Here is a 22,495-nt window from a genome sequence, read left to right as displayed (position 1 = left end):
ATAAATCCACCATTTTCAGACGGCACTGAGTGACAGAAACTGTCTTTGTGAAATTACTGGATCTTATGTAAAAGGATGTGTCTGCAGTTATTATGTCCATAAAAGATGAAATACAACACTGGCACTTAGAGGCTGATTACAATGTCAGTCGGAAAGCCTAATCCCGACACCGACTCATAATCAGGACTGACCGACTTGCAATTGGTGGTTCCTACCAACTGATTAGGATGGGACTAAACACGGTTCGATCGGATTTCCATTTACTCCTATCGGAGCCTGTGTTCCGCTCAACAACACAGGCTCCTGTGGGGAAATGGGGGCTGTGCCAAAAACCCTGCACCCTGTGGCAGGCACCCCATGGTGCCTGCCACACAGTGCAGGCTTTTACAGGGGGTCCCTTAGGTAACCCCTTGTCCCCCATCCAAAGGCCGCAGGATGAAGGGGCCCTGCTAGGGACCCCAAAGTCACTTTCGGATAGCCTTTTTGTGTCGGCCAGGCTGACTCGGAAAGGCTGTTGAAAACCAACATCGTAATCGCCATATCAGAAACGCAGTGTATAAAGCTGTATGATGCGGGTCCGACCGATACGGATTCTCCGAGAGCCGGTCGGAACCAATCCGGAAATCTGTGCAGTTTTCAAACTGTCCTCGAACATCGTAATTGATAGGTCGGATTGTAAACCGACTGAGTCGGTCGGAAGGATTCCGACACGATCTAGGAAGTCCCGACTGTCAGGAGAAAGCTTTCCGACCAATATCGTAATCTGTTCCTCACTGTTCACTCTTTTCTGATAGGAACAGCACTTTCCAATGCCCTCATAATACTGTTGTACCAAGCACCAGATTCTGAAATGGGGAGCAAGGGAAGTAGTCATCAAAAGCGAGGCCAGCCTCTATCTGTCTCTCAGCTTTGAAAAGTATGTTACTCGCAGGTAAAAGCTTGGAGATGAAGGCTAATAGGGCAATTTTGCAAAATACCAACAAACCGAACAGACTCCCATTTAATGTGTCCAAAGAAAGTTATGGTTTATTTATATACATATGTGGGACAGTGGAAAGCAGTAGAAAGAAGAGACTGGTAGGAACAGGGTACACACCGCCCTCACCCTGCCACACGCACTTCCATGCCCCATAAGCCTCTACTGTTGCGGTCGCCCGCTCAGTGCTCGTTAGAAGCTCTGGCTTGTTACCGAAACAGGGTCTGGGACATATCTCAAAATTGTTGCATCCTTGACTGATGTGTCTCCCCAAGCTTCTTGCCACCCCAGTTGTGCAAGCGCATTTTCTGACAGCCATACGGTTGATTCTATATATCATAATCTTTTTTCACTTCATGAAAAGAACGTTCTTGAATGGCCCTTTTTACCTTAATTCCCCAAGACCTCAAAGTTAATCATGCTTGTTATTTTATTTTTAATCCTACGCACCCCCTAGAAGCCTCTTTAGGCAAGCAGTATGGGTTAGAATAAGTGTTGAGAATCGGAGGCAGTCACACAGCCAGTGAAGAGCTAGAGTCTGGTGGTAGCAACCCTCATCCAATAAGACCAGGATGCAGTGCAGAAGCCTAAGATAGTTCAGGGATGCCATTTATGGCCTTGGAAACAGATAATAGCCAGTGTTCAGCTTCTGACCAATAGATTATTTTTGGTATATCTAAAATTTATCCTTGGACATAAAAAAAACAATTGATCACCATCATGTTCTCAATTCAGTTCACTAGTTTCTGGAATGTTAAAGGACAGTCAATCTCTCTACTGCAGAATTGTCTTAAAGTTATGCCTATTCATTATACCTACATCATCCCTGCTCACTTTTTCTTTTTATTGAGTGTTCTACTGAAAGGAAATTGTTTTGATCACAGTTAGATTTGTTATTATTTTACCAAAAAAGATGCATTGGAGCCAGCTTGGTATTCATTTGCAAGACTAGACAGCCCATCTATCTGGATAAGCTAGGACAGAAGAATCAACTTAAAATTCTGGACATGCCATTAAAAGAGTACCTAAGTGGTATGTAAAGCAGAAATTCGGTTTTATAGTCATTAATTGGCTTCTAATTTGAAGATGAAGTAGTAGGGTCCAGTGTCCGGGAAACCTGCGGAGCCCCCTCCTTGGTGACATTTTGAGCAATTCCTAGTTGCTGTCAGGAGCAAGAAGACCATCTTGGAGCACACACCTCAAACCTAGGTATCCAGAAACTCCTAGAATCTAAGGTGCAAATGAGCCAAACAAAAGGTTGGGAAACACAGTGGCTAAAAAGAACTAGGTGGCATATACACCACAATCCACCCACAGACCCAGTGGGGTAGAGATGGAGTCCGTTGGGTGTCTATTGTTAGGTAAGAACCCCGTGTAGAAAGCAAGGATATAAACCACAAACTGCAGGTACCTGTCAGGGGGACAGACAGAAGAACAAGAGCCATAGCACATGGTCTCCTCAAGAGGACCTGTAAAAGGTTAACAGGGGATGCATTGCTGCAGGAGTCCATCAGCAATACATGATTAAGAATACAAAGATACAAGTTGTGGTGGAAGGTCTGTAGACCGAACCCCCTCTTAGGAGCTCCTTCCACTGAGACAGCGTTGACCAGGTGCTGAGACCACAAAGCGCCAGAAGACAGTGAAATAGTGAAAGTTGTTTCATTACAGATAACTGTGTCACTCAGGCTTGCAACGCCCATAGTGCTACAGCCACATTCCTCTCCCCCTCCCCCAACATACCCCGTGTCGTGTGTGTCAAACTGGGCGGAGACAGCATCCCCACACACACAGACAGTTCTTGAGCTGCTGTGGGCTGGCTGGTCTGGCGCCTCATCGCAGTGGCACCTCAGCATTTCACAGGTCTTTTAAAGACCATTTACTTGATAACGAGGCTTTGTTGCGTTTTTTCACCCATTCCTAGAACCCCTTAATCTCCACTCTGACTATTCCTTAACCCCTCCCACGCTTGTGAAGGAACCGCTCCGTTACGCCCCTTGGGTGGGCTGTGCTGGTGACGGAGCGGTTCGCGCCTGAGCGGCGTGTTCTATTGAGCGGGCGGGGCCGTGACGGAACCGCTCCGTCACAATCACAGCCCACCCGAGGGGTGTGACGGAGCCGTTCCGTCACCAGCGTTGGAGCGCCGCGCGGCTCCCCTCGCCCCTTAGTGCTGCGGCGGAATTGCCGCTGCAGCAAAAGGGTTAAAGTTGAAAATTGCTTTTGCTGCCACAGTGTGAGAATGCATTTCCTGAAAAGTAACCTTAGGCTTTGTTCTTTTGCAGTTGTATACAGCTCGAACTCCACCCGAAGGCACTGAGGCATTTTTGTATGTGCAGCGGTTACATTATACATGGACACATTGCTGGAAGTATTAGCCCTCCCCCGCACCCCCTTCCTAAATTTGGTGCTTGTTGCGCCCCTGGTGTCATGATGAAGCATGACACCTCTGGTGTGTGAGGGAAACGTCCTGAAAAGGGATTCCTCCCTCCGCTTTAGCGTAGTCGGCACCACACACACACACTCGCTGGGTACGATTCTGGACCCGAAGGTTTTTTGTGTGTTCCATGTCAGTATGATATACACCGAAGGTCAATAACTAGCATGTTCATTTTACTTCCTCTGTAGTGATTGCTGCATTCACACTTACATAGTTTCTCTTTGTTGCAGACTATATTGTATGTGTATCGCATCCTTCCTAGGTTGCCAAGGCAGTAATGTGCCCTTATGAGTTGCGTTCAATTCAGTACATCTAAATCTGAGCAGTACCACTGCATAATAACATGCATACTCTGCTAAATATTTGACGTGAATATGGCAGGATAAAAATTCATAGTTACAAAAGGAAAGATTTCATCAAAAGTTGAATTTGATAAATTCATTAAACAATTGCAAATCCTTAGAACAGAGACAATATGTCTGCCCTGTTGGTGATTTTGAGAATTTTCAAGTTGTCTGAAGAGTGACTCTCTCTTTTCCATTCCTCCAGGTATCTTATGCTCGTCCCAGCTCAGCCTCAATCCGGGATGCTAACCTATACGTCAGCGGCCTTCCAAAAACAATGACCCAGAAGGAACTGGAGCAGTTATTTTCACAATATGGACGCATCATCACCTCACGAATTCTGGTCGATCAAGTTACAGGTTAGACGGTTTGATTTTTGTTTGTTGTAATATCTCATGATTTAACCCTGATGTTATCTCTTTCTAGTTTTGAAACATAATTGGAAGGCCAAGCATTGCTGAGATCTGGCTGTAGCTTTTAACCCCTTGGCTGCGGCGGTAATTCTGCCGCAGCGCTAGGGGGGAGGAGGGGCCGCGCGGCACCGCCATGCTCGGGACGGAACCACTCCGTCACGAGCCTTGGGCGCGCTGTGCTTGTGACGGAGTAGTTCCGTCACGGCCACGCCCACTCAATAGAAAACGCCGCGCAGGCGCGAAATCAGCGCCGCGCGGCGGCCGGGCCGTGACGGAACCACTCCGTTACCAGCACAGTGCATCCGTGGCTGGTGACGGAGTGGTTCCATCACCAGCATTGATGGTGTTAAGGATGAGATGGGGTACCTGTTGTAGTATCCCTTAGAGACATCATCCCACTCCCTCTCATGCAATGCCAGAGCTGCCTCTGCAGTGTGGGGCTGAGAACATGTTTTAATTGTAAGGTGTACGTAATGCGTAGTGACCCCTAATGTCTGCATGGGGTATTGCACCACCTTGTGTGCACCAGATACTATCATATCACATGCTTTGGGGCCAGTGACTGCATGCACACTAGACCCACCTCTGTATAAATGTCACCTGCACTTCATCCTTGCCTTCTTTTTTTCCTGCCAACCTCTAAACTGTTGCAGTGAGACAAGTACGCGGTCATATGAAGTTTCCCCAAAGACATGTTCCATTGGACATGTCCTCATTAGGTGGACCACGTGTAGCAGTGTCAGCAGCTTGAGCTAGTTGGGCATCAGTATAATTATTTAAGTGGCCTGCTCAGAGGCATCTTCATTTTTCGTAGCACAACAGGCCGGATGTACTGCGCAAGTCGTCTCCCAGGGTGCTACCTGTGGGCAGCGTACTCGCTTCAGGCTACCGGCAGATGTTTGGGGGAGCTTCTCCCACAAGGGAGGCTCATTGCTTCAGGCTCTCATGCACTTACTCTCCTCTGCGTGGAAGGTAAAGGCGAAGACAGCACTAGCTGCACAGCTTGGCAAGGAGAGAATGATTTAGGCATCCTTGCAACCCAGCTGTTTTATTCTGTTTATAGCCTTTTTGTAGGTAATGGCAAATCCCAAAGAAAGGTCAAATCTAAGAAATATGAGCTAGTTGTTAACCCTCCCACTCACCACAAGCTGCTCCTTTAATGAAGCAGAGAACCTTATAAAAGATTCCAGGGATAGTATTAAAATGTCCACAGCAAGAAATGTTTTAATTGTTCAATGTCCTCACCACCATTTGTGTCTTACAATCTTTGCCTCCTTTCAGATTTTAGCGTTTTAAGGAATTGTAGCATGTAATGCTACTGTGATGCTGAAGCATGTTAGCGCACACACTTGACCCCAAAGGCACATGTGCAAATGTGCACAGAGACATACTTTGGGATGCTCCTCTCTCTTCTGCCATTGAACCGTTGTCTGGCACCCAGCATCTCAGAGGTAGGATCAGGCTTTCTGGTCTTACAGCTGCCATCTCCACCCATGCACCTCAGGTCGGTGTTGCAACTACTTGGCTAAAGCATCCAGCCTGACCTTTTTTTGTAGTACGGCTCCGCAGTACGGCTCCATCATTCTCACGCAGTCAACAGAGGATTTCGGGATGCTGAATTGAAATCAAGGAGAGAGTCAGGAACAAGCTGGTAGATCATGGATCCGGTGTGTACTCGAGTCAGAAGCAGCAACGTCTAACTGATTGCCTTTGCACCCTAGCAGGAATTGAGCAGTTCTGCTGGACAAGCACAGTCGATTGCAGCACCACCCTTTGGTCTCATTCGAGCACCAGTGACGATTTTGACATGCACAGTATGGCAGTAATACCAGTACAGTGTAACAAACTGAGAATCAAGAGTTTCCAGACCTACACATCTGATTGGTAATGCTCCCATTTCTAATTGAGAACATGATAAAAGTTATTAAGCACACTGAGGGGCTGTGCATGCTGCAAAGGAGTGGTGAGAGGGTAAGAGAGAGGGCAGCTACTCAGCTGCCTGAGGTAAGCAGGGAGTGGACCTGGACCCTAAAGACCCTTTTCCCTGATGTACCAAACTATGGTATGGGGATGAGCAGGACCCCCTCAAAATCGCCCAGTCTTATTTTCTTGGTGGCACCTGATGCCTGTGGAATTTGCTCTGCATGCACCACAAAGGCCATTGAACCTCACAGAGCGGGTTGTAAGCTGTCTAGGGGCTGGGTGTGTGATCTTTCTTTTCACAGGCCTCCCACCAAGTGGGCCCTCTGCATCTGTGTGATCAGAATGTCTGTGCTGCCAGCATCCAGCTGCCGTCATCTAAGATGACATTTACCACAAGCCCACCACCAGCTTGTGGCATTTCTTTGCGGGTCGTCACAAAGGTCTCTTGGTTTGAGGCAGTAGAGAAAAATGAGTAACCCTTTTGGACTTGTGGTTACTGTTCACAGTATGTTTCTTGATGAAGCAATGTTCAGTGTAAGCAGCCAGTCTGACTAGTTTGCCTGAATCCGGAATGTCTGATTCGTGTACCCAAATTACCATCACCACCCGAACTTTCTCTCTCATCACCCATGTCCTTGCATCTACCCACTATTGAAAGGACTGAAGCGGGGCCACAGCTTTGCACTCGGCTGTGCTTTTATGTGCAGGATAGTGACATTGTGTCTTGCACAGCAGTACGTATAAGACTTTGCTTGCAACTTCCCGTGCACATGGTTAGTAATAGCGTGGAACCCGTGGGCAGAGGTCTGGAGTCACCATGAGAGTGACATTATGGCTATGGCATGCTCGGACAAATTCCATAGGTCGGACCGATGGACGAAGTACCAGTTCTTGTCCAGTGACCAATGCTTCTTGACTTCATGGACACATTGAAGTCGAAGTGATGACGTGGGCCCTTACCTTTGCTCATTAATTTGTTGGTGCAGGCTTCCTTAAGAATGTTGTTTGCATCTTTCTGTGGCTTTGTGCTGAAAGACATTACACCACTGGGTGTTTTTCATGCTTGTAGGAGACAACAACAGCAAATATGCGTGGGCCTATATATTAACCTACCGTGGCTCGGTAATCTTAATTGTAGCTACATAGCCATTGGATTTCATAAATGTTAAATGCTTCGTTTTTGTTACTCCTGGTCTATCTTGAACTTGTTTGGGTTGATGTTGTATTATATGTTTTTGTTTTAATTTACGTTTTTAACTTTAGTGTATGTTTTAGTGTTTTTTTGTGTGTTTTTTTTGCAGTTTTATATAGCACAAATTCGACCTTAAGGTTTTGGAGCACTTTTCATGAATCAGTTACATTACACAAGGACATATTCATTTGATGTTGCTTTTTACATTTCCACCGGTTTCCATTGTAGGCAGGGGTTTTGTTCTCATGAGGCGTCCCTCCTTTCTGGCCTCTGAGATCAGTGCTGGTGTATATGCTTTGATCATGGCTCTGTTCCAAGAAAGCACAGTGATGTATCTGTATGCTTACTTGTGCTGTGTAGACTCTTAACCAGCCTGACGACAATAACAATGAAAACAATGCCTGTTTATTTGTAGCATCCAACCACAAGGTTCTCTCTTGCACTGTTTCTCAAACCTGTGTCATTTTGTACCCATGCTTGTGTTGTGCCACGCACATGCACACTTCTTGTGTGTACAGTGTACAAAAACACGTGATTTCTTTGAGTAGCTTCACTATTTACCGAGACCTTTATCTCAACACTGAATATTTGCTACAGTGAGGTGTCACTTATGAATTGGGGGAATGAGCCGAGGCTGTGTTTTTTTTAACTGCTGTACTTAAAGTTGAAGAAAAGCACATGACACAGGAACGCCCTCTGGCAAAATCTGGAAACTAAGTGAGAGATGTAGACCTTCCAACTTTGAAAAATAATTGTACATGTGAGAGAGGGAAGCTTCTTGAATAGGCATGTCTGGAGTGGAAGGCGGTGCTTTGAGCCCATCACCACCTGAACAGCCATCGAGTAGGAAGCTTAGAGCCCACCTGCAACAAAAACAAAAAATAACAAAGACCTCTGAGTCTATCGTCTATGTCCATGGGAGGTTGTAAAACCCCGCATGTAGGTCAGCCACCAAAAGCCTCCAAGCTCTAGTGAGAAACCCAGGGGCATTTTTACAAGCCCCTATCACCACAGGAACATCACTTTTATCAATGTTCCTGTGCCATTAGGGGCTTCCCCTTATTTACAAGGCAGCGTTAAGCCACTTAACGCTGCCTTGTAAATAAAACACCCTTTCACGCTACATTTAGCGTGAATGGGGTGTTGCGGTGCGCGTTCGACTGCAACACACATTGATATTGACGGTGCCCCATATTTACAAGGATGACATAAAGAGGAGGCAGCTCCAAAATTAAGACCAGAAAAACCTGGTCTTAACATGGCGAAGCGAGGAGAAATGCTTTATTTCTCCTTGTTTTTGCAGTTTCTATGTGTGCTGCATTGTGCAACACAAAAAGAAACAGCAAAACACCATGAATGACACCTTCTTGCACATAAACAATCATTCCCTCAACGCAGGCACTAGGCAGCTGTGTACAGCGCCTGCACTAGGGATCACACTGGGATGCACCATATTGTTTTGAATATGGTACATCCCTGCGTTTTCAGAACGGCGGAGGGCTGCGTTAGCTATGTTGGCTTAGCGCAGCACTCCACCATTCTTTTGTAAATATGCCCCCACTCTTTTCAGGTCTTTCCGGCTCGCTCTGTGCCTCTGTGTGGTATCAGCTCTTCACAGGGAAACCATGTGACGAGAGCCAATTATATGTGGCACACGATGGCACCATGTGAGATGGCACGCCTTGCGGGTACAAGTGCCGGCAGGCCACGCTAAGCAGTTAAATGAGATTCTTTTCGATTATAGGTGAAGATTATGAAAAAAAATCTTTTAAAAGGTTTGCTATTAATGAACATATTGAAGGGAAACACAGCTGGAAAGGATAACCTGCTTCTTCATATATGATCTGCAGGACGAACGTATAGTAACTTATGATACCTCTATTTTTAGAACATTAATTACTATGGAACTTTAATTATTTATGTACGCTTAACTCCTGTGTGTGTATTTGTTCGTTCTAACACACGTTTTGTTGTCTTTGCTCTTATTTTGGACGGACACAAATTGTACAGTTGCACTTTTCGCTCATTAACACAAATGGTAAACAAATATTGCTGCGACAATTCTTGTTATAAGGCGGCATCACTTCTGTTACTGTGCACACAATTATTGCTGTTAAAACAAGTGTTACTGAGCACAATTTTGACAGTATTACATTTGTATTTCTGTACACAGAACTGTTTTGTTTCATTCCACAATATTGTATCATTGCAGTAGAGTTGCCATTGATGCATCTGTGATTTTACAGATAGGAGTTGTGGTACTGTGTGCACACATTTCTTTATGTACACGTCTAACACGATTGTGGTACTGTACGTTCAAGTCCTACAGAAGATGCATTTACGTTACTGTATAAACGTAGGTTTCCATAGCGATGGTTGGACTACTGTCCAAAACGATTTGTGAAATGTACAAATTTGGGTTTCAACACAGACAGAAGTATTACCTTAAAACACATTATTTGTGATAAACAATTTTGCATGTTCTGATAATTAGAACAGCAATTCACATGCTGCAGTACAAATATAAACACATCAGCGTGTATTTGTGTACTTTAATGCATGAATTTCAGACTTTTATAAAAATACCAGATTAAAACTGTGCACAACTTCAGCATGTTGGGAAAAAAATAATTTCTAAATATTTTTATCACTTTAAGACTCTTATCACTTTAGCGCATGTGCCTCCTATCCGTCAGTGAAGGAATACTGTTCGAAAGTAGTCCAGTTTTTCAATCTGTGCTGCCACATCTGAACCTTCGCCCTCCATTGACAGTCCTTGGTGTTTTGTAGACTGTTGTACCTTCATGAAACTGTGCTAAAGGTGTCTTTCCTCCTATCCCCAGGTGTGTCGCGGGGAGTGGGATTCATCCGTTTTGATAAGAGGATAGAAGCAGAAGAAGCCATAAAGGGACTTAATGGTCAGAAGCCTAGTGGTGCTACAGAACCAATTACTGTGAAGTTTGCCAACAACCCCAGCCAGAAAACAAGTCAAGCGCTCCTCTCGCAGCTGTACCAATCTCCCAACAGACGCTACCCCGGCCCGCTGCACCACCAGGCCCAAAGATTCAGGTAAGAACCAGAGACGGGTGTGCTGTATACATATATGATGCATGGGAGCCTACAATTCCTGTATAATAGCCAGTTTCAAATGTCCTTGTTACAGTCGAATTGGGACCTCTCTAGTCACCTGTAATAACGAAATGGCATAACAGCTCAACTGTAAAAACTTGGGTTCTGGCGTCAAAATGCCTGCTGCCACAGCCATCAGCAAGGGTGAAGGGCAGGTATCGTAGCACAATTACAGCCAAATTTTAAACAAGGGAAACAAGAACTGACTAGACCTTTCGATCTGTTCTTCAGAAATTAACTGAAGGAGATATATGTGGCAACCTGTTTTTTGCCTGTAGGTTATTCGTGGAAAGATAGACACTTATATGCTTGTTCTTACTCATTCTGAGCCACAGCATATTTTTTCACGTGATAGATGGTGTGCCACGTATTATAAGGAATAAAATACCCTCTGTCGTACATTAAAAGGACATTGCAAGTAACCTCAGAGCTCCATTACCTTATAAGAAACTCTGCCTTCGGCCCTTTTTTTTCCTCTACATGGTTGCAGAACTCCTCAGTGACTTGCAATATCCTTATAATGTATGGCAGGAGCTATTTTATTCGACATATAGTATGTCTTTCAGAGAAGCAGAGCTCGGTATGTGTGAAGGTGTTTAACAGCACCAGCATAGGTTTTGCTGTATGATTTTTTTAATGGTTAATTCATTCTGAAAACGAGAATTCAAGCTGAGAGAATAATTTTTATTACTGTAGCTATGTAGTGTGGGAATGAAATGTGCCTTCTTTGGTTTTTATTTTATACCGCTACTAATTGTCCACATTTTTTATCAAAGCAGACTTGACTGAGCATCTCACTTTGACATGATAAGGTTACATTTTTGGCATTTACAAATAAAAATGATATTTTATCACACAATACAGCGCTTGGTGCCCTCAACACAAGTTTTCCTGCCACAGATGTATGGCAAAATGGAGTTTCATAATTATCAGAAGGAATATGAAAGCGAGGATGGGAGGTCGGACGCTTTCCGTCCTCTGATAACCTCTGGAATTATCAATCGCCGGTACTCTGAGCGGAAGAGAACCCTACTCCCCTTTGAACTCAAGCAAAGACGTCTCTTTTCCTCCAGCAGGGACTCCATAGACACGCTGGCAATGCACAATGGCAAGAAGCCATCTTCATGGGGTGGAGGAGATGCAGAAAGGCTTTAAACCCAAATGTAACATGGACATAGACTTAAGCTGAAATGTAGAATGAGCCCTTGGAGCTCCCACTGTGCAAAGTCCCACAGGGTGCATTGAAGCTCTAAAGATAGCCTTGAAAGAGGGCGGCACTGCTGCGTTAGCCACCAGAGAGGGGTGTCATCAAAGACCCCCAGTACAGTGCAGTTTGTAGTATGCTGCACTGCCTGGCCAAGGAGAAGAGAGAACCACACATTGGGGGGTTATGGGAATTTGATCAGCAGAGTATTGGAGAATCCTTCCCTTATTGTTTATTGACCCAAGTTCAAAGTAGGATAGAGGAAAATTTGCTAAACAATTACAAACTCCACTGTATGGTTTGCTCCTGCGTGTTGGTGATCTAAATAAATGCACGCACGCAAAGAATCATCTTTGCATCTGCCCAGGTTTAGAAACCATAGCACATCACCAGATTTGTGTGTGGGCGCCTTAAGGTCTGAGGTTAGTCTACAGGCATTCTCCTGACTCAACCGTGGTCTGGTTGTCTGTGGAAGAAGCAGCCGGATCTTTACCACCTGGCTGCACTTGGAAACCAGTGAGGTAGATCTCTGTCACGCCTTCAGTTCCGGGGTGGCCTAGGACAGCATCCTTTTGAGGTCACTGAAAGGAACGCCACTGAGGTGGGAAACAGAAACAACAACTCATCTATCAACCAATTATCGGGGTATACAACATAAATTATGAATATAATTAATCTCGCTGTTTATATGTGCGCACCTAAGCCATGGGGTAAATTGACTCCACTTACATTTGATGTATTTCAGTAGGGTCCTTCCAAAAATGCCATCTGATTGGCTGAATGCTATACTGTTGCTTCTGTTTTATATAGGCCATAACTCCAGGGGTGTTAATAAAAATATCCGTAATTTTCAGCAAAGCACAAGCTGGAATGTAAAAACTTTTTTTAGAAGAAAATAGTTTTACAGTGCTCTTTCAGTGCTCGCCTCACCTTTAATCCAGCGAGCATGACTAGTTTCCAGGGAATTTCAGGCCTGTTGGAAATGTGGATAATAGACAGGCACTTACTTCGATTTCTGTTCTTCCAAACAGGATGAGACAACCTCACATGTGTTGTATTCCAGATACTGCAGGCTTGTAGGTATGGCCTGAAGCATTGACTGTAGGGAATAGACATGTGTTCTGTAACAAGAGTCCAGATTAAGTAAGGGGTGCGTGGTGTACGCCATTGTTTTGCAGACACTACATACTGGGTCGGACTGAATGCCCTACCAGAAGCACGTGCCTCCAGCACTGACAGGGAGACTTGAAGGCTGTGAAAGTGCCTCGAGGGTTTCTTGTGGAAGCGATGCTTTGAGAGTCAGTCCCTGCTTGCATCCTCCACCCAATGAGACCCGTCTCATGTGGAGGAGATCCTTTGACTGTCGGTGACAGCAGCGTTCCTCCACCCAGTGAGGGCCGTCCCATGTGGAGGAGGTCCTTTGACAGTCGGTGACAGCAGCGTTCCTCCACCCAGTGAGGGCCGTCCCATGTGGAGGAGGTCCGGTGACAGCAGCGTTCCTCCACCCAGTGAGGGCTGTCCCATGTGGAGGAGATCCTTTGACAGTCGGTGACAGCAGCGTTCCTCCACCCAGTGAGGGCTGTCCCATGTGGAGGAGATCCGGTGACAGCAGCGTTCCTCCACCCAGTGAGGGCTGTCCCATGTGGAGGAGATCCTTTGACAGTCGGTGACAGCAGCGTTCCTCCACCCAGTGAGGGCCGTCCCATGTGGAGGAGGTCCTTTGACAGTCGGTGACAGCAGCGTTCCTCCACCCAGTGAGGGCTGTCCCATGTGAAGGAGATCCTTTGACAGCTGGTGACAGCAGCATTCCTCCACCCAGTGAGGGCTGTCTCATGTGGAGGAGATCCTTTGTGAGTCGGTGACAGCAGCGTTCCTCCACCCAGTGAGGGCTGTCCCATGTGGAGGAGATCCTTTGACAGTCGGTGACAGCAGCGTTCCTCCACCCAGTGAGGGCTGTCCCATGTGGAGGAGATCCTTTGACAGTCGGCGACAGCAGCTTTCCTCCACCCAGTGAGACCCGTCTCATGTGGAGGAGATCCTGTGACAGTCGGTGACAGCAGCGTTCCTCCACCCAGTGAGACCCGTCTCACGTGGAGGAGATCCTGTGACAGTCGGTGACAGCAGCGTTCCTCCACCCAAGGAGGACTGTCCCATGTGGAGGAGATCCTTTGACAGTCGGTGACAGCAGCGTTCCTCCACTCAGTAAGGGCCGTCCCATGTGGAGGTGATCCTTTGACAGTCGGTGACAGCAGCGTTTCTCCACCCAGTGAGGGCTGTCCCATGTGGAGGAGATCCTGTGACAGTCGGTGACAGCAGCGTTCCTCCACCCAATGAGGACTGTCCCATGTGGAGGAGATCCTTTGACAGTCGGTGACAGCAGCGTTCCTCCACCCAGTGAGGGCCGTCCCATGTGGAGGAGATCCTTTGACAGTCGGTGACAGCAGCGTTCCTCCACCCAATGAGGACTGTCCCATGTGGAGGAGATCCTTTGACAGTCGGTGACAGCAGCGTTCCTCCACCCAGTGAGGGCCGTCCCATGTGGAGGAGATCCTTTGACAGTCGGTGACAGCAGCGTTCCTCCACCCAGTGAGGGCCGTCCCATGTTTAGGAGGTCCTTTGACAGTCAGTGACAGCAGCGTTCCTCCACCCAGTGAGACCTGTCTCACGTGGAGGAGATCCTGTGACAGTCGGTGACAGCAGCGTTCCTCCACCCAATGAGGACTGTCCCATGTGGAGGAGATCCTTTGACAGTCGGTGACAGCAGCGTTCCTCCACTCAGTGAGGGCCGTCCCATGTGGAGGTGATCCTTTGACAGTCGGTGACAGCAGCGTTCCTCCACCCAGTGAGGGCTGTCCCATGTGGAGGAGATCCTGTGACAGTCGGTGACAGCAGCGTTCCTCCACCCAATGAGGACTGTCCCATGTGGAGGAGATCCTTTGACAGTCGGTGACAGCAGCGTTCCTCCACCCAATGAGGACTGTCCCATGTGGAGGAGATCCTTTGACAGTCGGTGACAGCAGCGTTCCTCCACCCAGTGAGGGCCGTCCCATGTGGAGGAGATCCTTTGACAGTCGGTGACAGCAGCGTTCCTCCACCCAGTGAGGGCCGTCCCATGTGGAGGAGGTCCTTTGACAGTCAGTGACAGCAGCGTTCCTCCACCCAGTGAGACCCGTCTCACGTGGAGGAGATCCTGTGACAGTCGGTGACAGCAGCGTTCCTCCACCCAATGAGGACTGTCCCATGTGGAGGAGATCCTTTGACTGTCGGTGACAGCAGCGTTCCTCCACTCAGTGAGGGCCGTCCCATGTGGAGGTGATCCTTTGACAGTCGTGACAGCAGCGTTCCTCCACCCAGTGAGGGCTGTCCCATGTGGAGGAGATCCTGTGACAGTCGGTGACAGCAGCGTTCCTCCACCCAATGAGGACTGTCCCATGTGGAGGAGATCCTTTGACAGTCGGTGACAGCCGCGTTCCTCCACCCAGTGAGGGCCGTCCCATGTGAAGGGGATCCTTTGACAGTCGGTGACAGCAGCGTTCCTCCACCCAGTGAGGGCTGTCCCATGTGGAGGAGATCCTTTGACAGTCGGTGACAGCAGCGTTCCTCCACCCAGTGAGGGCTGTCCCATGTGAAGGAGATCCTTTGACAGTCGGTGACAGCAGCGTTCCTCCACCCAGTGAGGGCTGTCCCATGTGGAGGTGATGCTTCAACAGTTGGTGACTGCATCGTTCTTCGGTCCGGTGAGGCCTTCAGGCCTGCGCAAAAGTTGGGTTGGACCTCTCTTCTTTACAGCATGGGAACAGCTGCAATTCTCATGGTTTTCTGCAAAGCAAATGTGGTCCGGCCCACTGCATATAGGCGTATGCCTTGCTGTCATCGGTTGCAAGTTATGCAATGCAGACCTTACAATTTGCAGGGTGCATTTACATGGATGTCTTTTGGGGTGGTCAGGGGTCGCAGCTGAGTCATCTAGCTTGCTCCCTGCTACTCCTCGCGCTTCCTTTGCGACCCCTAGCCTGAGAGGGTACAAAAGGTTTGCCTCCCATTTTTTTATTTTATTTATTTAGTGCGATTTTCTATAGCGCGAACATTACCCGAAAGTGTCAGAGCGCTTTACAAAACAACCAGTTGCGTTACATAAGGACTTTGGATTACATGAGTTGCATAAGAGATACAAACAGAAAAAAAATGTGCAAATGTACAAGGTGTAAAGTCACTCAAGGTAGAGATAAAAACAGGAAAAAATTGCACATGTACAAGTTGTAAAGTCATTCAAGGAAGAGATACAAACAGAAAAACTCTAAAGTCACATAGGAATGGTAGTAAGTACAAAGGTCTACTACATATACTAGTGGTTAGAGTTCTATATATATACCAATAGTAAATTCACACAGGAAGCAAGCTGGAGGTCGCAGCTGCGACCCCTGACTACCCCCAAACGACGTCCATGTGCATTCACTCAGTGATGTGCGGTGGTGCACTACTGCGGACATTGTTAAGGCCACTATCTGAGCACTGGGATCTAAAAAGTAAAGCACCTTCCATAGGGAAATACAATGCAGTGATTCAGCAAGCGTTTAGCGCCACTTTAACACCACTTGATATAACTAGTACTATACCAGTAGGACAAAGGGGCCCTCCAGTGAAAAAAAAAAATCTAGGGGCAGATTACAAGCCCGTTGCGCTGCCAATACGTCACTTTCTTTGACACACTGGCAGCGCATTTCTTTGCCCCATATTTACAAGGACAGGAAAACCCACCCTACGTGGCTTTTCCTGTCCTTGTAAATATGGCCCCTTTACACGCAGCACTTTGCGTGAAAGGGGCATTCCATCGGTGTTGCTGTGGGTGTTCCCAAGCAACACCCATGGAACAAGACACATTTCCAGATTTTGTGAAATCGTAAACCTGGAAATGCTTCAGTTTGCTACACCACCCTAGGGGTGGTATAGACAGACAACGAGGAGAAATGTTTTCATTTCTCCTCATTTTTCCCATTTTCAATGTGTGCTGCATTCTACAGCACGCATTGAAAGAGGAAATTGCATATAGTGATTGTTTTTGTGCAGGGAGGTGCCCCTTCCTGCACAAAACAATCTCCCCATGGCACAGGCATCCTTGTACCATGGTGCAAGGGTGCCGGTGCATGGCAGCTGTTTGTGCGCTAGCGCAGAGGAGTATATCATTGTAGATATGTCTTGTGCACTTAAAGTTCCTCAGCGTGGCGCAGCCAAAGGGCTTGCGGTGCCGCGTAGCAGCACCTACTTGTAGATCTGCCCCCTAGTGTTGGTACCCAGTTTTACTTTTTCAACAATGACAAGAATTAATGCTTTTAGACTGTCCTTTTGTTTGATAATCTCTGGTAGGATTGGAAAACCTACAATGAAGTCTTTTACTGTGTGTCTCCTTTAAAGGGACACAGAACGCCTGCTTTCCCTTACATAATAAATTATGTGCAATCAAGCCTAGAGTTCAGAGACAATAAATCTGATTTCTGTAAACTGGGAGTGATTAAACCTTTCTTTCTATAGTCATTTAAAGTTGACAATTCTTGATTTCTGATTAAATATTTTAGCTCCGAAGCAATTTTCCTCATTGATTAGAAGGGAATATCTTTGCACAAAGAAGGGCTGATTATGTGGGTTGTTTTAAATCTGAATATGGGTATGGTGGACAAAACGCCATTTTAAAACTGAGAGAGAGACCTTTGCGGCACTGTACTGACTGATGGTCCTAACGTTGATGCCGAGTGTTGTTGAAATATTTCTTCTGTTGAAATGGTACATTTTTGTTGATAGTTCCGTTGAGTAATCTTGCCATCTGTGAGACATTAACCCAGAGACCCTCCTTCTATTTTTCAGGCTGGACAATTTGCTTAATATGGCTTATGGCGTAAAAAGGTAATTAGAAATCTGCTGACTGCCAGATGTCCGCATTGGCACAGAATGGGGATATCATTTTCTCTTTAACTCTATCTCGATTTCATCTTTAATTCTTTTGTTTTTCTGCCATTTTACGTTTGAGCGCCACTTGATTTTATTTCTTTGACAAGTCCACAGATTTGTCTTTTTCTTATTTTATATTTTGGTAAGCTTTGGGTGGGGGAGTGATTAAGGTGCAACAGTGACAATTGTATTAACATTTGAACATAAAAATGAATTTTTTCAACCAGTTTTGAAAACTGAAACAATTATTAGTGGCACATTCATAAAAGCATTTCACAAGCACTGTGGAAGCAATTGTTTTGCATTTTTAATGCAAGAATTTAGCTGCTGGCGACTTTCATTGGAATCAGAATTATTAAAAGGATATTCCGCTAATTACAAAGGTGATAGTTTTAGCAGTTCTGCCGGGAAATGTAATTGTCATCAGTAGCCTGTGGCTAGAAACCAATCACTGTCCTTCATGGTGCTGTAGTTTATGACAATAATTCCAAGAGTGTCACCGTTTGCACCTTAGTCTCTCTTCCTTTAGTTTTTACGGATTTAACAACTGTTCGTTGGCTGACTACAAATTTGCTTTGGTTTTTTCATTTTATAAAATCATCTAATTAAATTTTGTTTAAAATAAATTGTATTGTTGATTTTCATAGTTTGTCAAGTGTACTATGAATATTTGCCAAAGGCATATTTTCTGTATGGATGCACAGTCAAAATGTATTTTGTATTGTTGCCGTCCTCGTTTTGTTCAGAATATACCTGCACCCATGCACCGTCATACCTCTGCCTTTGGTTAATTCCCATGACCTTCATGTGCATTATTTTAAATCAGTCAGAAACCTGTTCTCATTAACAATTTATTCAGAGCCAATTTATTAGCAACTGCTTTTGTTATGTAGACAACTTCGGCAAATCAGACTCAACACTGGCCATACTCTCCAACTAGTTATGGTTGACCCTATTTTCACCCTGAAAATCCCAGAAACAGTACACATCTTGACCTTTAAAGTCCACCTCTTCGATAGACTGACCTCACTGGAAGGCATTGCACAGTATCGCAATATTATCCCCCCCTTTATCACCAAAATGTGGTAATTTCAGCCTAGATTGATTTAATTTGTGTCATGAAGCATTTACTGGAGTTTGTGCAATTTCCAAATACATTGATATATACATATTATGAAAGGACCTTATCACAGAGTCTCTTGCCTTCACCCCACTCAATCAATAGCATCTAGCCGAGCAGGACTAAGCAACCATTGGCACATCACCCATTTACTCTCCCTCAGGACACTATTTGAAATGGCAGACTTTCCTCCTAACCTTTGGCTTATCTAAACAACTTCCTTCTTTTCAATGATTACCACTCCTCCTTTACAGTTTTTTTTAGCACAGACATTATCATTGTTAACTTTTAGACAACACAATACAAGTCTTTGCTTTAATCACCCTCTACATCCTTGGACTGCTCCACTATTTGACTGCTCTTGACGTGGTCAAATACAGAGTTTTAGCTTAACACTTTTAGTGAATTTAGAAAAAACTCGAAGAAACAGAAGGACCTAGGGACTTACAATGATGTCAAAGTACGGCAGTGGTAATAAGGAAGAGCCATGAGCAAAAGAAAAGAGGTTCAGAAGTAGAAAAAGCATCTTTATGCGTATATGAATAACTATGTAGCTGAGAAGAGTAATAATGAGCTGCAGGTTAGAGGAGGGGGTTGGTAGAAATTTGATAGAGGGAGGGGCCTCGAGTTAGTTGCAGAATTGCAGATGATGTATCCTTTAGGAAATATTCAGGGGCATCCAGATTAAGTTGAAGGTAGATCTTGCTGTGTTTTTAAAGAGATGTTTTCAAGTCCATGTGGTCGACAAAGAACATTCCATCACAGAGTGTGCATTGGTGGGTCTTCTTTCTACCACATATCAGATCTTCATAAAGCACAAGAACAATAACCTTTTACTAGCACAATCCTTCTTCCTGACACCATACTCCTCCACCAGTTTATCCCTGTCATTATTCTTTCTGTTGACCTTCAAGATTCTCCAAGACAGATTCTTATCACCCATGGTTTTCAGCTTATGGAGTCTGTAGGTCTCCTGTTACAAAATGAAGGTGTGCCATATATGAGTGAGCAGATTACAAGCAGTTAAGCCTAAAGTGCCATTCATTAATACAGCTCCTCGATTAATGGATGCTTCCCACATATCAAAATGAGCCACACAACCGTGGTATTTGTACACCTCACTAGCTACGATCCTGACCCTAACATACAATAATGGCCTTAGAACATGCACCTTGAAGGTTTCTCCCCCAATTTGCACCCATATGCTGAATTCCTAAAGCTCCACAATGACTCCCAACTGCACTTTAATACACTTGTTGCAAGAAAGACCCAGCTGCATGGTTGAACCTCCTGTGAATGACAAGCTCTCATGTTCAAATCCCTAAGCCACACTGTAACATGCTGTATATTAACGTGTAATTTGTATCAGTTCACTTATGGCCTCCAAATCTTTACTTGACTCCTGACCCAATACTAACGTAATTCTGCAAACTATCTACTCTATTTGGTAGCCCACTTTATACGGGTCTCACTCTGAACAGAACTGTCTTTTCACATCTAAAATGATCTAATTGTACTCCAACTCGACAAGCCATGATGACCAAAACCCAAATTATACTATGGCCCATCCAGATGGTCTACAAGCTAAGGTTCATCAACTTCTCCACTTAACCAACCTCTGGTCTAAACTGAATTTGTTTTTGTGGACCTGCCACCCAGTTGGATGTGTCCAGGTCAACAGACACCAATCTCAACGTCTGAATCTTGACGCCAACCGTCATTGCTGCCTTTGGACCAACAACTGCTGAACAAGAAAGCCATTTACCAGTGCCCTCTTACTTTTCAGGACCCTGATAATGAAATTAGTGCATTTGTAGCTAAAGAAAGAACTGACTTTAAAACCATACCTGTGGCTGTAGTCATCACTCCTTTCTAAACAATGGCTCCATTGCTAAAGCCTTCAAGACTGCTAAACTCTTACCTCTTCTCAATAAACCATCTTTTGAACCCTTAACAATCTTATAAATAACAGCCACATCGCCACTCTCCATAGTCAATTAAAAACACTGGAGGCAGTTTTCTTGTTCCCATTGAGGAGCAATTAAATACAGATGTCTACAAGTCAATATTCTGCCATAGTAATGGAACCGAAGCAGCGCTGCTGGTAGCCTGAGAGATATACTTGCAACCACAGGCAAGGGGTCGTTTTTCAGTTTAACTCCTGGTTCATGACTTCTCTATGAACATTAAAATCAGTGCAGTGACAAATATGTCCTTCAGATAAGGCAACACATGCACATCCTCAGTGGGCCAAACACAAAGATGGACTACGCCAACATCTGTATTAACAATTAAACTGCAAACAGATTGCATTCAGAAAGTCCATAACAATGGTGGCCAACCATCACAGGCCTATTGACAAGAGGCCACTTCACCCTCTCCCTACTCTCTTCTGGTGAGACGTAGAATCAGGTTTAAGAATCTCTGAGCAACTCACAAATATCTCACTCTGCCTCCATAGCTGTACAGCTGATCCTACCTTTACAAGTGGCATAGGAACCATTACTGTCCCCAGAGACTCCTGTTCACCATTTCCACATATAGCTGTGTAATCTGCGGGGATAGACACTTTTCTGTCCTGTCAGAAACCCGTCGAGCTGCCCTTCACATGCGAACCCTCACCATCACTTTGTACTTCCAGAAATCAGGATTGCTGACAGATTCTAATCCAGTACATACATCTAATGGTACGGGATGCACCCCGGTTTCAATAATGTTCGGTCAACTATTTTTCAAGGTGTGCGTGCAACTTGGATCGTGCCTTGCCCAGGCGGCACTTGGAACATCAAAGTTGCTATGAAATGAGGCGTCATTACGCCCCTACCAAATGCACTGCAAAATACGCCACTTTGGCCAACTAGTGTGTTTAATTACTCCAACTTTAATCAAGTTTCATTCTCATTGTACTCCCCATGTTTCTCCGTGATTTTCAAAATGAATTTAGTAATGTAAATCCCCACAAGGAATCATGCGCCAATTTTCATGCTTCTTAAAGCCATTGATGAATCACGCATTTGTCAGGTTCTTACATGAGGTCCGGAGAGGCACTGTTCGAACTTTAAGAAGCATGAAAATTGGCGCATGATTCCTTGTGGGGATTTATATTACTAAATTCATTTTGAAAATCACGGAGAAACATGGGGAGTACAATGAGAATGAAACTTGATTAAAGTTGGAGTAATTAAGCACACTAGTTGGCCAAAGTGGCGTATTTTGCAGTGCATTTGGTAGGGGCGTAATGACGCCTCATTTCATAGCAACTTTGAGATTCTAATCCAGCCCATCTCTATGGCCCCACTCTCTATTTGCCGAAGTACAACTCAATCTGAAATTGTTTGTGGTTACTTCAAATCATTAACATTTTTACGACACTGTTTCTGGAGATGTTGTTTTTCTTTTGTTTTTGATCCTATACAATGAATAATAAACTTAAAAAGTAGTATCACGTTTTTTGGCATTTTGTATGTTTTTTTGTGCCTTTTTCATAAAATAATGGAAGCTATCCTTTTTATATATTTGAACAGGTTTTCTCCAATCACAATTGACGGGATGACAAGTCTTGTTGGAATGAATATTCCTGGTCACACAGGAACTGGGTGGTGCATCTTTGTCTACAACCTGTCTCCAGACTCAGATGAAAGTGTGTTGTGGCAGCTCTTTGGCCCCTTTGGAGCAGTCAACAATGTCAAAGTAATACGCGACTTCAACACCAACAAGTGCAAAGGATTTGGCTTTGTCACCATGACCAACTATGATGAAGCTGCTATGGCAATCGCCAGCCTTAATGGATATCGCCTGGGAGACCGAGTGCTGC

At 45.2% G+C, this 22,495-nt stretch overlaps 1 protein-coding gene across 8 annotated transcripts in view; it reads left to right on the top strand.

Annotated features, from left to right (window-relative positions):
- The window catches only part of ELAVL4 (ELAV like RNA binding protein 4), a 441,663-nt gene that overhangs the window by 416,715 nt on the left and 2,453 nt on the right, over window positions 1-22,495 (top strand). For all 8 annotated transcript variants that reach the window (XM_078671368.1, XM_078671335.1, XM_078671319.1 and 5 more), the window contains 4 exons: window positions 3,963-4,116; window positions 10,129-10,354; window positions 17,478-17,516; window positions 22,206-22,495. The exon at window positions 22,206-22,495 is cut by the window's right edge and continues 2,453 nt beyond it. In XM_078671368.1, coding sequence (XP_078527494.1) covers window positions 3,963-4,116; window positions 10,129-10,354; window positions 17,478-17,516; window positions 22,206-22,495 — 709 coding nt within the window. The remainder of the gene's footprint in view (window positions 1-3,962; window positions 4,117-10,128; window positions 10,355-17,477; window positions 17,517-22,205) is intronic.

Source organism: Lissotriton helveticus, chromosome 1_2 (genome assembly GCF_964261635.1).
Source record: "Lissotriton helveticus chromosome 1_2, aLisHel1.1, whole genome shotgun sequence".
NCBI lineage: Eukaryota > Metazoa > Chordata > Amphibia > Caudata > Salamandridae > Lissotriton > Lissotriton helveticus.
Note: the sequence above shows the minus strand (reverse complement) of the source record. Positions and strands in the feature narration are given on the sequence as shown.